This window comes from Sus scrofa, chromosome 13, assembly GCF_054392235.1.
Source record: "Sus scrofa isolate SSC_HxYL_T2T_F1_AM1 chromosome 13, Sscrofa_HxYL_maternal_Yorkshire_Landrace_v2.0, whole genome shotgun sequence".
NCBI classification, from domain to species: Eukaryota; Metazoa; Chordata; class Mammalia; order Artiodactyla; family Suidae; genus Sus; species Sus scrofa.
Genome location: NC_139395.1, coordinates 112004777 through 112020714, shown reverse-complemented (window position 1 = coordinate 112020714; position 15938 = coordinate 112004777). Strand labels below are relative to the sequence as shown.

Genomic DNA, 15938 nt, shown 5'->3' with positions numbered 1-15938 from the left:
CTTTTTGGGGCTGCACCTGTGGCATACCGAAGTTCCCAGGCTAGGGGTTGAATCTGAGCTTTAGCTGCCGGCCTACACCAGAGCCACAGCAACACGGGATCTAGCCACATCTGCAACTTATACCACAACCCACTGAAACACCTCGATCCTTAACCCACTGAGTGAGGCCAGTGTTAGAACCTGCGTCCTCATGGATACTAGTTGGATTTGTTACCGCTGAGCCACGAAGGGAACTCCAAAACACCTTTTTTATTTTTTATTTTTTGACAAACCCAGCAAAACTGGTAAACCTAAAATGAGAAGGAGCTAGGGAAAAGGAATAACTGATTTTAGGTATGTTTCTTTTCATAGCCTGGTATTATGTGGAAATTAATATTTCGTGAGGCTTAGAGTCAAAGTAAACTTTAAATTTAGGGATTCCTGCTTCTGCCAATACATAGAAATCAGTATAATCTGAAAACTGTCCTGAACAAACACCTAGAAATGTGTTTACGTTAGGATAATAATAAAAACTTCAAATGTACAAATAAGCTCCCAATAAAGAAAGGGAAATATCCAGAGGCCAAAGAGAGGGAAGCACAAACAGACCAGTAAGCCCAGGAGCTGATGTCAAGCTCCTCCTGGATGGGAGGTGAAGTGGGGGGAAAGGTTATCCATTCTGTAATTACCAAATATTAATGGCCATGGTGGAGCAAGGCTTAGGCCAGGGTGAGGAGTTACATATTGGCTTTCAGTAGCTGTAGCCCCACTCTCTGCCCTAGCCCGAGAAAGTGAGAGGTAAGCCTGTCTCTCTTTGACTGAACTTTACAGGGTCCCTAAGAGTTTGTGACTTTGAGCCTGCCCTCATACATGTTCAAGATTCAGATGTTTACTGTCTGCCACAGTAAAAATATATTCATAATAAAAAATACTTAAACATATGAGAAAGCCATAATAAGAACCAGCAGAAACCAAAAAGGTTTAGATACCAATCCCTCAAGAATTTCATGTAATTAAAATATCAGCTAAAAACTACAAAATAACTGTTTAAAAGGACTTAAGATCTACAAGAAGGAATTGGAAACATGAAAAAAGAAAAAGATACTGTCCAAAAAAAAAAAAAAAAAAGTCTAGGCCTATTTAAAAAAAAAAAAACCAACATAACTTCTAGAATTAAAAACAAAGTTAATTGAAATTTTAAGAAAACTCAAGAAATTGATTAAATGACAAATCAGGCAAAGCTGAAGAGAATGTCTAGAAACTTAGATCTGAGAAAAACATTCTCAAAATCCTTTCATTGTTCAGGTTGGCAAAATAATTTTTCTTTGTTCAAGAATTTTTATCTTTTAGAGGATAGCCATTACAACCAAAAGGAAATAAAATGTCCAAATAGAAGAAATAGAGTGAATTTAAAAAAATTTTTGATCTATTCGATAAGAGGTAATGAAGAAGGGAAGAAAATCATAGATGAAGCAAGATAAACAAAAAGAACAACATAATGTAAAAATAAACACAAAGATGCCAGTAACCACTATAAATATTAATGAAACAAACTTTCCAGTTAAGAGGCAGAGGTTGTCAGGAATATTTTTTAAGTCTAGCTATATGTCACTTATAAGAGTCACACATAAAACAAGAATCTAGAAATCTGGAAAACAAAAAAATTTAAAAGTGGTGAGAGATGTACCAAACAAGGGCTAGTGAAAAAATCTAACGTAGCCATGTTGATACCAGTCAAAAATAGACTTTTAGGCAAGAGAGACTAATTAAATTATGATGAAAGAAACACTTTATATAGGGAGATATCTTAGAACTATCTAGTTATAGTTAAAAAATATATGCCAAAAATTAACAGACTTATAAGGAGAAATTGACAACCCAAAATCATAAAGGGAAATTTTAACATACTTCTCATAGCTGATAAGTCCACTTATGTCATAACTGATCATTTGAATGCCAAAAAAACTGAAAGGATACAGAAATTTAAACTACATAATTTAAATTTTGATGTAATGAAATATATAGAACACTGCCCAGAGGGTTTGATAAGCAAGTTCTACCAAACAAGGAACACATAATCTCCTTTTTATATAAACTACCTCTGAGAATAGAGCATGCAGGAATACACTAAATTCTTTTTATATGTCTGGTTAGATGATAAAAGAGAGACAAGGACAGAACAAGAAAAGAAAACTGCAAGCCAGTCTCATTTAAGAATATAGATGCAAAACTCTAAATAAAATATTAGCCAAATAAATCCAGCAGTATATGCATAAAATACATCATGACCAAGTTGAGTGTATTCTAAGAATGCAAGATTGGTTAAACTTTATAGAGTATTTATTATATTAACGATTTAAAGGAAAAGTCATAATGGTCATGTTGACAGATGCAGGAAAATCATTAAATAAAATTCAACACTCATTCAAGTTCAAACTAGGAAAAAGACAGGAACTTAAACTGACAAAATGTAAATACCAAAAATGTATAGAAACATATGCATACATTATGGTAAATCCTTAGAATATACTCTTTACAAACAAAAATAACAAAAGGACACCAAAGTGTTGGAGGTCCCAGCCGGTAAAGTAGGACAAAAAAAAGAAACCTAAGGAATCAGGATAGAAAGGAATAAAGCTGTCATCAATTATTATAAGTTGATTACCTATACACAGAAAATCTAAGAGACTCTAAGGACAATTTATTAATAGAATTAAACAAGTTTTCCTTGATGAAAGATCAGTGTAAAAAATCAGTTGCTTTGATACAGCAGGTAAATAGAAAATATCTTTTAGATATCAAAATCTTTCATTATAATAAAAACAAGAAGTATGGACTACCTAGCTATCAATTTAATAAAAGATATATAAGGCACAGCTAATATGACAAAACTTCGAAAGACATAAAAATTTACGTGGAAGAATATATAATGTTCTTGAGTGAGAAGTGAGTGTCACAGAGATGTCAATTACCCCAAATTAATCTATGTATTCAATGTGAAAAAAAATCCTATCCTAGCTTTTCAAGGAAGTTGACAAACTAATGATAAAATTTTTATGAAGGAGCCAAGAGTATTTTGAAGTAGATCAAGAAATTTTCCCTGTGAGATATATTCATGTAGTATAAAGTTATTGTAATTAAGAAAATGTATAATGGGTAAAGGTATGATAAATAACCAGAAACAGACCCAGATACATGGGAAACTTTATATATGAAATGGGTATTACAAGTCAGAAGGGGCGTTCCCGCTATGACATGGTAAGTTAAGGATCTGGTGTTGTCTCTGCAGCAGCTTGGTTCACTGCTGAGGCACGTGTTTGATCCCTGGCCCTGTGCAGTGGGTTAAGGATCCAGCATTGCTGTATCTGTGCTGTAGGTTACAATTGCAGCTCAGATTTGATCCCTGGCCCAGGAATTTCAATATGCCATGGGTACAACCCCCCCCAAAAAAAAATCAGGAGGGAAACAATTGGCCACTTGGTAAGTTGATTAAGAATAATTGTTTATATACACACATATATATTTATAATTAGATCCCTTCCTAATATGTACAGAAGTAGAGTCCAGATGGATTAAAGAGAAACATAAAAACAAAACCATAATTCTTTTAGGAGAAAATATAGGAGAATATTTTTTATAAACATGGGGTAGAGAAAGATTTCTCAATAACAAAAAAATTATAAAACCATGAGATAAATTTAAAAATCATCTCCATTGCAGCTTTAAAACTGATAGACCTAGAATTAGTAGCCAGAGTAAATAAGGAATACATCAATAAGAAAACACAAATAATCCCAGCCGAAAACAGGCAAAGGATGTGAGTGGCCAAGTCATGGCAGAGGAATTAACCTGAAAGCATATAAAAAGTGTGCTCAGTCTCACAAGAAATTAAAGAAATGGAAATAAGAACAAAATACGAGGTATCATCTCATACCCTGTCAGAATGGCAAAAGCCAATGTCCATTAAGATCAAATGTTGGCAAAGGTTCAGAACAACAGAAATACCCATGCTCTTGGTAGGTATGTAAATTGTTATAATCATGGTGGTAGGCAGAATGATACCCCCCTCCCAAAGCTGTCCACCCTTTGATGATCCCCATGACCTGTGAACACGTGCTTCATTGCATTGAAGATGAAATTAAGGTTACTATATAAGAAGATAATTCTGGATTATCCATAGGAGTCCCATGGCATCACAAGAGTGCTTAAGTGGAAGAGAAGCAGAAGACATAATCGGAGGAAGGGGTGTGGTGAAAGAAGCAGGGTTGGAGATGCTATGTTCCTGACTTTGAAGATGGAAAAAAGAGACCCCCAAACCAAGGAATGCTGGTGGTCTCTAGAATTTAGAAAAGCCATGAAGCAGATTCCTTTCTACAATCTCTAGGAAGGAACCCATCCCTTCTAATACCTGGATTTTAGCCCAGGGAGATTCATGTCAGACTTGTAGTACAGAAATGTAAGATAATAAATCTGTATTGTTTTGGGCCACAAGTTTTGACAGTTTCTCATGGGAGCTATAGAAAACTGTTACAGCCACGTTGCAAAGAAATTTTGGAACTTCCAGAAGCTCAACTCCTATGGACAAAGCCAGCTGCTTTGCTACTTATTTATGTGGTCCAGGAACCATCAATATCACCTGATAGCCTTTTCAAAATTCAGATTCTTAAGCTCTACCTCCAATCTGTTGAATCAGTATCTGTGTGCTTTAACAAGTTGCCCAGGTGATTTCTAAGCACATTAAGCTAAGAATCAGTACCCAAGGGAATATCTCCTATTTTATACACAAATAAGTAGGTATAAAAACTTCAGTACTGTTGGTGAAAGCAAATGATAATAATAATAACAGTAAAAATATTCAATCGTAGAGTGTAGGAATAAATTGTTGCATATTTATAAAATAGAATGCCATACAGATATGAGAATAAATAAAAAGAGAGCTTCTTGTATATTAAACTTCAACATAATGTCTGATGGGAAAAAATATGTTGCACAGAGATATATACAATATTCTCTTATTGATATAAAACTTTAAAGCATGCAAAACAACAGAGTGAGTGCTTATTGAATGCAATTAAAATATAAAAATATTCATGAAGATGAAAAATACCAACTTCAGGATGGTGGTTGTCTCTGGGTAGAAAAATATTTTTTTTATCTTATATTCTTGCCTGCATTTGTCTAATGGCTTGAAATACTTCATAATTAAAAAAAACATACTGGCTTATGAATGGAATTTATAGGATTTCTATACTGAAGTGTCTACATCAGTTTCTAATTTTTAAAAAGGTCTTATTTATTTTTGTGTTATTTGATTAAAATTCAAGTCAACCAAAAATGATTAATCTGGGTTTTCCTCCTTCAAGTCTTTCAGGGCCTTTAATGAATATTGTTCCCTGGCTTCAGTTCCAATGACTGTCCCACTTATTGTTGATCAGAATGTCCATATAGCTAAATTCTGAGTGAATGTGCTCTGTAGGATAGGGCATTACCTTTACAATTACTAATTCTTTAAGAAAAATTCTTAGTAAAAATAAACGAAAACAAAATAAAATTTTTCACATTTAAAAAAAAAAGAAAACTCTGATCATTTCCAATACCTTGGACTCTCTCAATATATAATTTAAATCTGTTTGAGACTAATTCTATGAGCCATATGTAGAAAAGCAATTCTCATATTTATTGTCAGCCAAAATATTCACTTTGATCTAGAATCACCCTTTCATTGAATTTAGTAATTGATATTCTGAGAATTCGGGCCTTTTTAATCCTCATATCTAAATGTCCCCACTGTTTAATAAGGGTCTATATATGTGTAATCACTGTTTATTTGATTCTTTCTGTATAAGTCTTCTATATCCAGAGCCCACTTTAAAAGTGAACAGAGGCAAGGATATTCTTATTCAAGAAATCCCTAGAAAAAAATTCTGAGACATTTAACTACTTGAGAGGATTTTTTGAAAAAATCCATACCATAAAGCGATAAGCAGATGTTTCCCATATGTTGCTTGCAGATGAATCCTGTAGCTTATGTCAGATTTTTCTTCAGCCTCTGCTATTTCAAACCCAGTTGTCCATACCGGTCTTTGAGGCAGATCATGTGTGACAAACAAGCTGAGTCTAAACTTCCCCTGAAATAGCGCAGAAATTCGGGATTTAAATTTGCATTGCTCCTTTTCTAACCATTCATAAAAATAAGGTATAGTTTCCATATGTCAGTTATCTGAATCATGCCTCCTTATCTCTAAGGAACATGAATATGTTCCTCTGCACTTTAATATTCTGGTTTGGCTTCATTTAGATTCATGCTTGTGGCACTGATTAATTTTCATTTAAATAACATCCAAATGGTCTTTCTTATCACAAATTTTCTATCAGAACTGTTTCCTACTCAAGGGTGTGGTCTGAAATTTTTTCCCCCCCGTGGTGTATTACTCAGGAAAAAATTTCAATAGATAATAATGCTGATCATACAGTAAAATATTCCTTTTTATGGAATCTTTTTAAGTCATGCTTTCATGATTTCTCAGAATAGGGCTTATATTATTTTTAGCAGAGAATTTGGCCATCAGTTTGCGATATTTAATATGTGAAGGAGTGCAACATTTATTGCATTGATAATGTATTTCTGTGCCTCATGGGCTGCTAAAGTCATCATTTTCATTATTGTTCATTCAACAGGTAATGCCACGTTGTTGAGAGTGTTGCCTGCTGTGTATGATAAGCAACCTCAGCCAATTAACAAACACCTGACAGAACTCCTAGCCTTGATGTATCAGCTGGAACAACCAGAACAGTACCATCTTCTACGGCTTTTGCATGTAGCTGCAAAGAGGAAGCAATTGGAGGTAAAAAGTACATTGGACTTACATATGTAATGTCCACACCACCAGTATGCTCTGGGTATGTGGACAGGATGTATGCCTCAGGTTTCCTCCTTCATGTCTCTGCATGCTCATCTTTACATGAAACATTCATTCACTTTTTCTAGAATCATAAAAACAAGGAGGTAGTGGCAGAAGTCGGGTGCTTTCTTGGAGAAACAGAATCAGTAGAATCTGTCTAACTACAGTCTATTTAGATAGATAGATAGATAGATAGATAGATAGATAGATAGATATCATGAGGAATTGGAGTTGGCTTATGCAATTATGAAGTTAAAAAGTCCCATAATCTGCAGTCTGCAAGCCAAGGATCTGGGAGAGTGAGTGGTCTAGTTCCAGTCCAAATCCAAGGGCCTAAGGACCAGAGGGCTAAGGGTGTAAGTCCCAGCCTGAGGCCAGGGGAGGACTGATTCCCCAGCTCAGGCAGTCATATGCAAGCCCTCAGTGGATTGAATGAGGCCCACTCACACTGGGGAGGACAGTCTGCTTTCTCGTCTTACTGATTTAGGTGCCATTGTCAGCTGGAAACACCCTCACAGACATACCCAGAATAATGTTTAACCCAGTAGCTGGGCACCCTCTGACCCAGTGAAGCTGACACATATAATTAACCGTCACAGGTACAGTAATACAAACACAACAAAAGTGCAGATCTGTAGCCATTGCAGGACAGCTTTAATGTCTATGGCTATGGCTTCTCAGGTAGGGCCAAGGGGAAGACCTACACATGCCTTATCTTATGGGGAAATCAGCCTATAGTGAGAGCAGGGCTTATCTTCTAGATAACAAATTAGTGGGTTTTGTTAGATTCATGTAAAAGATGGTAATAATTAGGATACTTGTGACTCTCGGTTACTGAGCAACCAACCTACACTGGTTTAAACAGTGAAGGAATTTATTAGCGTATGTGATGGGGAAAAACTTCAGGTGAGATTTGATCAGGGGCTCAAATATGTGAACAGAACAGCTTTTCTAGTTCCATTTCTCAGATTTTTTTAATAATAATTTTTGTTTTTTCCATTATAGCTGGTTTACAGTGTTCTGACAATTTCTAACTTTACAGCAAGGTGACCCAGTCACACATACATATATACATTCTTTTTTCTCACATTATCATGCTCCATCTTAAGTGACTAGATATAGTTCCCAGTGCTATACAGCAGGATCCCATGGCTTATCCATTCCAAAGGCAATACTGCATCTATTCCCTTGTGGCTCACAGCATAACTACTTGGTGTTTCTCAGATTTTTGATTTCTCAGTGTTGACTTCCATTTTATGCATGCTTTCTCCTTGTAGGCTTAGGGTGGAGGTTGGGGGCCTCTAGTCCATATGCTTCTCCTACTTCCACTACCCTTACAACATCCAAATCAAAGTCCTAATAGTCTCCACTTCAGATACATGTGCTGCCCCTAGAGCTTCTCCTAAACCCCAAGGATACTTAGATAGAAACTAGAGGCTTCCAGGAAGAGGGAAATAGAAATGGATTCTGGAGGGCACTAGCAAATGTGCACAGTAAAGATTAATGGTGAACTAAACACTATCTTAGTTATGGCTGCATCTTTGCTCCATTTCCTGGCGATATCAATATCCACCACTTGTAAAACCTGTCAACACTATAGTGAAGACTGGAACGTTTTCAGAGTTCCCTTTGTGGCTCAGCAGGTTAAGAACTCGACTAGTATCCATGAGGATGTGAGTTCCATCCCTGGCCTCGCTCAGTGGGTTAAGGATCTGGCATTTCTGTGAGCTGTAGTGTAGGTTGCAAATGTGACTCAGATCTGGTGTTGCAGTGGCTATGGCTCTCAATTGACCCCTAGCCTGGGAACTTCCATATGCTGCAGGTTCAGCCCTAAAAAAAAAAAAAAAAAAAAAAAAAAGACTGGAACATTTGCATTCAAAATCAAAATTATTCACAGGAAGGTGGGAAAGAATGGTCATATGCATAATGAACCACAATAGACTATAAACTTCTTGTAATAAGCCATAATTTATTTTTTCCTCTAATCCCATATCTTGGTGCAGTATTTGATAGCACTCAATAAATATTCATAAAACCAAACTGAACTTAACAGGGTAATAAGTGTTCTACAAATGACATAAACAGAGAAAGGGAGAGAGAGGGGCAATGAATGGATCATGGCTAAGGGAAAAATAGGTACTATGCAAGCCATCAAAGTGAGTGGCATCAAGTGGAGTTTTGTGTCAGGTGGAGCAGAGGTACAAAGGACCTTCAGGAAGCAGGAACAGGACTGAGAGATCTGGTCACTGGAGCCCAGGCTTGAGCCCCATACCCAGAGGTTTCAATTTAATAGGTCTAGGATGGGGCCCCCAATTTTGCCTTTTTACAAGTTCCCAGGTGATAGTTCCCCTGCTCCTTTCAAGGATCACACTTTGAGCAGCAAGGCCAGAAGTCATGCAGAGGACTGGGGACCTCTGTTAGCTAATATGCACCTGTGTCTGTGTATTTGTATGATCTCCCTAGCATAGTGCTGGGCACATGTAGGATTTCAGTAAAAAGTTGTTGAATTTAGAAATGAATAAATGAACAAAAGAGACCAAAGAAAGTGAAAGCCATGAAGAACAAGGGAAAAGATGTGTGGAGTTGGTGGCTGAGAAGTCACTAATGACCCACGAGGGGCAGTGTCTCTGAGGGGGGGGGCAGGCATCTGTTATAAACATTGTGTATGGAAGGGAAGGATGAATGAGCATGAGTTTTTAGAGGAATAGGAGGGTTAGAAATAGCCAGTAGGAATAAAGTGGTTGAAGACGTGAGAGAAAATTTTATATGGAACAAGGCACTAGAGGAAGTTCAGGAGTGAGTTCCAGAGAACACATAAAGAAATCAATTTCAGAAAACATTAAGTTCAGAAAGGATGGGCAAAGCTAAAACAGAGTTTGGGCATGGAGTGGAGTTAAGGGATCACTGGATCAGTGATCTACAGAAGGCTCAGAGTGAGAGGAGCACAGATAGGGTGGTGTATTCATTTTTTTTGTGCTGCTGTAACATTACCACAAATGTAGTGATTTAAACAGCATAAATGCATTACCTTACAGTTCTGGAGGTCAGAAATATAAAATGGTCAACGGGCTTGCATTCATTCTGGAGAATCTAGAGAAGAATCTGTTTCCTTGCCCTTTCCAGCTTCGAGAGGCTATCTGTATCCCTTGGCTGATGACCTGTATCACTCTCACCTCCGCTTTTCCATCCTATCTTCTCTGACTCTGATCCTCCTCCCTCCCTCCCTTTTCAAACGCCCTTGTAATTACACTGGGGCCACCCAGATGATCCAGGATTATCTCTCCATCTCAAGACCTTTAACTTAATCAGTCTATAAAGTCTCTTTTGCCATGGAGAGGAACATTTTCACAGGTTCTGGGGATTAGGATGTGGACATTCTTGGGGAGTCATTATTCTGCCTTACCACAGATAGAGTCTGGGGACCAGGTGATGTGGGGAAAGGGGAGGGGTGACTAACAGGCCAAACTTGGTTTCATAAAGGAGGCAGCTGGCATGCCATTTTATCTGCAGCCTGAGAGCAAAAGCAAAACAAATAGTTTTTGGAAAGGCAGGTTCAATAGCAGTTCAAGGGAGATGTGGTGGAATAAGCTAATGCAACTTATTTCCCATGGGGTAAAGGCTGGGCAGAAAGGAAAATGAAACCAGGAGGAGGCTCACTCATGGTAAGGGGGAGAGGAAAGTCATTGGGGTCACCTGACGCAAAAAGGTGGGGTCCAAGAGAGTGAGGGTGACAGTGCATGTGGTATTCGAGGAAGTCCAGACAGACCCCTGGTTACAGGCATTCTGTGGCTTCCCAGACACTAAGCAAAGGCCTGTGAGGCCATTTAAAACTAGGTCCCTAACCATTGCCTGGCTTTCTAGGGTCACTTTAACCCCAACACTTTGAATACTGTATAGTCCCAGGGACCGTAAATGGGTCCTCTCTCTCCAGGCACTGAATTTTTACATATAGGCTATGTTCTCCACCTGGAATGTTCTTCCCTCACTCCTACCACCCCTTCTGGGCCATTTCGATGTCACTTCTTGCCAGGAATCCTCTCTGACTCCTTTCTTTCCCCTAGTCCTGACAGAGCAAATGTCACGCCATCGTGAATTCGTCTCTGCTGGTCTCTCTCCCTCTGTCACACCTTGGCTGTGACACAGATGCTTGAGACACAAGGACCTCTTTGTCCATCACTGTGTCCCCAGTGCCTGGCGTAGTACCTGGAACACCAAAGCCACTTCACAAATATGTCTTAACACAGACATAAATTTACAGAGGATTTTATCATTCACAAACAGCTTTTAACATCTAATATCTTATTTAATCCTATGATATGTTGTTTTTTTCTCCATTTCACACCGGTCAAAATAGGTGCTTTGTTGGAATGTACCTTTTAAAAATTGTTCAAAAAATAATTAAAATTGGGGGCAGGGAATGGATGCTTTGAGAGGTTATCTTGCCCCCATCACACAGGTTGTAAGAGGTAAGTAACAGGTCCAGGACTCTGACTCCCAGCTCCCTACTCTCTCGGCCTGAGGGAGTAACTGAGCAGCCTCCACTTGAGAAGGCCACACGGGGAGTATTCCCAGGTTACAGGAGGCAGGGGAGGGTAGACAAGGGGCACCAGTAGTGGCCAAGCTCATGCCAAGTACCACGCACTGTGTGGATGGATGTTTTACAGGCATTATCTCACTTGCTCCCCACAACAACCTTTTCATTTTTGTAAACAGAGAAGTCAAAGCTTGGAGAGGTTAAGAAATATGCTGGAGTCAAGTATTGACTTGGTGAGGTGGCTTTTCATGAACCCCTCGTCTTTACCAACCCCTCCAATTTTCAGATGTGCAATGTCTATGTCTTCCACAGGCCATTATAGTCACACTGCCTTGCCCCCGAAGACTGCCACTTACAGAAAATCTGGGACTGACACTAGTTAGGAAACTTTCCCAGCGCTACACAGATTAGGCCGAGCTACAGCAACGCAGTCTAACTCCAGCCAATGAGCTCTTTTGATTTCAACAAACTAAAAAAAATGAGAATGTAAAGTTGTGGCTTGTGAAGCAAATGGGAAAGCCAGGGGGCAGCGTAGAGGATGGCAGGCAGAAAGGTTAGCTAGACAGGAGGAAGAGGAGAAGTGAGCAGAACGAAGAGAAGGGGAAAGCAGTTTCCTGTAGGGTTTGTGGCTGTTGAGTGTGGATCCCAGAATGAAGTTAAGAGGTTAGGGACATGAAAGGACCCACCTGGGCCAGGATCCTAACTGGTGGGAGGAAGTAGTGACAAGGGCGCCGCCCAACCCTTTTCTTCCCATCATCACTTCCCTTTGTGTTAAAGCAGCCTCCTCCCCCGACCTGCCTCCTTCAGCTCTTGGTCATCTCGCACTTGATTACTGAAATGTGGAGGCAGGGAGCTAGAGAAATCCGGATTCACTCCTCCTGTCTCTCATGTTCATCAGACAGCAGGCAAGGGGAATAGGAGGGATTCAGAAAGTCTACTGAGAGAGGGAAATGAAATAACAGTTACCAATCAAATCTGCAGACTGAAGCTCTCAGTGCAAGTCTAGTGAATTCAATTTCAGATGAAATAAGAGGTGGGTTTGAAATAATGAGGAGGGTGTTGACCTTGTGAAATTTGAATTGGGGGTTGCTTTTCTTTCTGCATAAAAGCTGTGCCAGTGCTCTGTAACATAAAGGTGAACTGAGTGGGCTCTCCAGTGAAGGCAGGAATGCTTCATGCTTTCTTGACTGCCCTCTTCACTGCCTACCTTCTGTGACCAGTGATACCCTGGCTCTCCAGGGCTGGTGGGTCAACAGTTGGTCCTTGAAAAAAAATCTCTATGTGCAGCTGACTAGCCATGATATTGTGAAGGTGTCATAGACTTTACATCCATCTGTGAGTTTCTGATGCTGCTGCTGGAGCCAGGTGGGGTTCTTTCCTCCATCACTGCCCTCTGAGCATCCCTCTATTACGAAACTATCATTCCTAGGTAGGAAGGCATTCCTGACTAGTGACTCATGGCTGGAGGCTCCAGAGAATTCTCTGAGTCCATTTATAGGAAAAGGCTGGGTGGTCAGTTTTCCAAGTGGCCTTCTGGGGCTAAGTCTGTATTCTTGGCTGCCAGAAACTGTGCTGTAGTTTAGCCAGCAAAAGGAACAGAATTGAGTAACACATATGAGCATATCTGTAATTATCCCCAGGACATGGGCTTCTAGCCCTAACCCATACAGAGAAGAGTGGCAAGAAGTGACAGGTTCAGCCCTCTGTTGACTAATGTCCAGACCCAGAGGAACTACTTTTATGGTCTGGTCCCTAGAAAAGAGTCACTTTCTAGGATTTTCTCTCAGTAGTGTAGAGAATTCCTTCACATACCTAATCCTATACCACCTAACAGCAACCTGGAAAGGCTGACAATACTCCGAGGTTACTTTTGGTGTTTATTTAAAATGAGAAGCCAGTTGCAGAACATTAAGAAAATAAAGTGATAGAATATATAGACTGTTCTAAAACAGTCTTTGGAGCAGAACCATGGTTTTCAGAATATGTATTTTGTTAGTGTGATGGGAATAAGTAGTAAATGAAAAGAATGGCAGTTATTTATAGATTTCTGGAGATTGACAGATTGTTAGTGCCATTCAAATTAATTGAAAGAGAAAATTGAACATGAGGTCTGATTTAAGAGGTAGTGTACACATACATGCATGCACATGCACACTTGTACACATACACAATAGCTCTTTATTGTAACTATGGGTAGGAAGAGATTAGAGGGGCAAGGGAAGGGAGTTGGTGGTTATTTCTCCCTGTGCCTTTTATGGAGGCCAGCCAATCCTCAATTCACATCAAACCTCCCAGATTGTTATAAAGGTGTGTGTGTCAGGTAAGAGGATAGAACATTGTATAAAGCTCCTGAATATTTCGGTGAGTGGTCCAGGGAACTCCCTTTGTGCTCTGGCCCAAGGTTCTGCATCCGTTAGAGCAAGCTGGAGGGAAGATTCCCAGAAGTAGAGCTATTTGAGATCAGCTTTGAAAATAGGAATTTTCTTCATGTTCAAGCCACTGTTGGTGGTCATTGGCACATTGCTGAGTCAGAGGGTTCACAGGTGGAGAGGCAACAGATATATCCATCAGTGAAGCCTGGAATGCCATGGCATTGGGGTTCCAGCCATGGGTGGTGGGAAATCTTTGACATGATCAGATGGGTTTTAGGGCAGTAACTCTGGTGACAGTGAGGAGGCCGAAGAGAAGAAGAAAAGACTTGAGATTAGGAGACCAGTTTGGAAGCTCTTTCACAGTCCACAAAATGGGGCTTATGGCTTGAACAAAAGCCATGTCAGCTTGCTCTCTGCTAGCCATCTATGTTAGCAGCTACTGTGTTGTCAGCAAAAAGAAGACTTTCTCTGGAAAGAGGCACTATGAAGAGATAAACCTAAGGAAATGTCCTGTGCTTGGAAAATAAAATTTCTCCTTATCAAAGAGTAATCTACCTAAAGCCCAAAACACCTCTTCCCTTGCCTGTGTGTGATAAACTTCAAGAAATATCTGCTTCCCTGCCTGTGCTCCGATCATCCTTCCTTCCTTGCTCTTTCTTCCTGTCCTCCTTTCTTTTCCTCTTTGATTTCCTTCCTTCCTTCCTTCCTTCCTTTCTTTCTTTCTTTCTTTCTTTCTTTCTTTCTTTCTTTCTTTCTTTCTTTCTTTCTTTCTTTCTTTCTTTCTTTCTTTCTTTCTCTTTCTTTTCTTTTCTTTTCTTTTCTTTCTTTTCTTTCTTCTTTCTTTCTTTCCTATACCTGTGGCATACAGAAATTCTCAGGCCAAGGATATCATACCCAAGCCAAGCCACAGTAGTGACAATGCCAGATCCTTAACTGCTAGGCCACCAGGGAACTCCTCCTTTTAAATTTTCATTATAGGCTTGGGATGTGGAGTTTAAATAAAATTGTCATGACTAGAAGCATGTGTCACAGAGACTTTGACATTCCAGGATTAGGACATGAAGAGTAAGAAGTAGGGAATGGAATTTTTTAGAAATATGTGCAGGAAATGTGTAAGCAGAGCACAGATTTAAAGAAAAAGCAAAAGAAACCAAAGCCTCTGAAATTTTATTGTAAATTTTAAATCCCAGACTTGGGAGATTTGCTTGAGTTCCAAGAGTGGTAATCTCAGAATGTGCTGAGTTCAGATTGAATACAAAAAAATTTCTTAGATTGAGTCTGATTTGATTAACTTTACTCTTTGTTTCTCTTTCTTCCCTCTTCTTCTCCTTTCTTTTTGTAGGTGGTTCAGAAGTGTATTCCTTTCTTAATCGGGCATTTGAAAAATTCGATGCATAATGATGTCATCCTGAGCATCCTCATAGAGATAGCAGGCTATGAGCCAGTGGCTTTGAACAGTTTTCTTCCAGTGCTGAAAGAGATTGGTGAGAGGTTCCCCTACCTCATTGGACAAATGGCGAGAATCTATGGCACTGTCGGGCGTGTTGATGAAGTAAGTTTGACTTTTTTTTTTTCCCTCCATTACCCTAAATTCCTTTGGCACTTAATCCATTGGAGCTGTATGACCTGCAGATTTGTCCTGAGACTTCTGAGAGTTTCCCTTTTTCTTTCAAACGTTTTGCATGGACAGTGGCCTCTGGATCAAGGACATGTTTTAGCAGGGCTATGTAGAAGGTTCAGGAAGTGAGGATTTCATTGCTGGAGTGTCACCTGAGGAAGGGGAAGGATTACAATGGAGAGGGCACTATGAAAGATATCAAGACCACTTTGCAGTAACAATAACCAGTAAAAGAGTTTCATCTCACTACTGATTGCAGTTCTGCTTAACCTAGGAGACTATCATAAATGCAGAGCTGAGTCTCAAAGATTACCTGTTACTGAGAACCCATAGCTATCCTGTCAGTAAGTGCCTGGATCCAGTATGTTTTGGGCCTTTTTCTGCATGATGTTACTTGGAAGAGTGCATTAAACGTTCATGGATGTTTAAAAGTCCTAGTCTAAATATTTGCATAATAAAATCTTTCAGCAGGGACAACAGGAGATACCATCAGTTCTTGTGAGTATTAGGCAACTAAGAAAGAATTTCCAGAA

The 15938-nt window shown here is 39.3% G+C and overlaps 1 protein-coding gene across 26 annotated transcripts in view; it reads left to right on the top strand.

Annotated features, from left to right (window-relative positions):
• The window catches only part of VEPH1 (ventricular zone expressed PH domain containing 1), a 364411-nt gene that overhangs the window by 93450 nt on the left and 255023 nt on the right, over positions 1 to 15938 (top strand). For all 26 annotated transcript variants that reach the window (XR_014822587.1, XR_014822588.1, XM_084987457.1 and 23 more), the window contains 2 exons: positions 6658 to 6824; positions 15130 to 15339. Coding sequence is in view for 24 of the 26 variants with exons in the window: in XM_084987457.1 (XP_084843583.1) it covers positions 6658 to 6824; positions 15130 to 15339 (377 nt within the window). In the remaining 2 variants the exon portion in view is untranslated. The remainder of the gene's footprint in view (positions 1 to 6657; positions 6825 to 15129; positions 15340 to 15938) is intronic.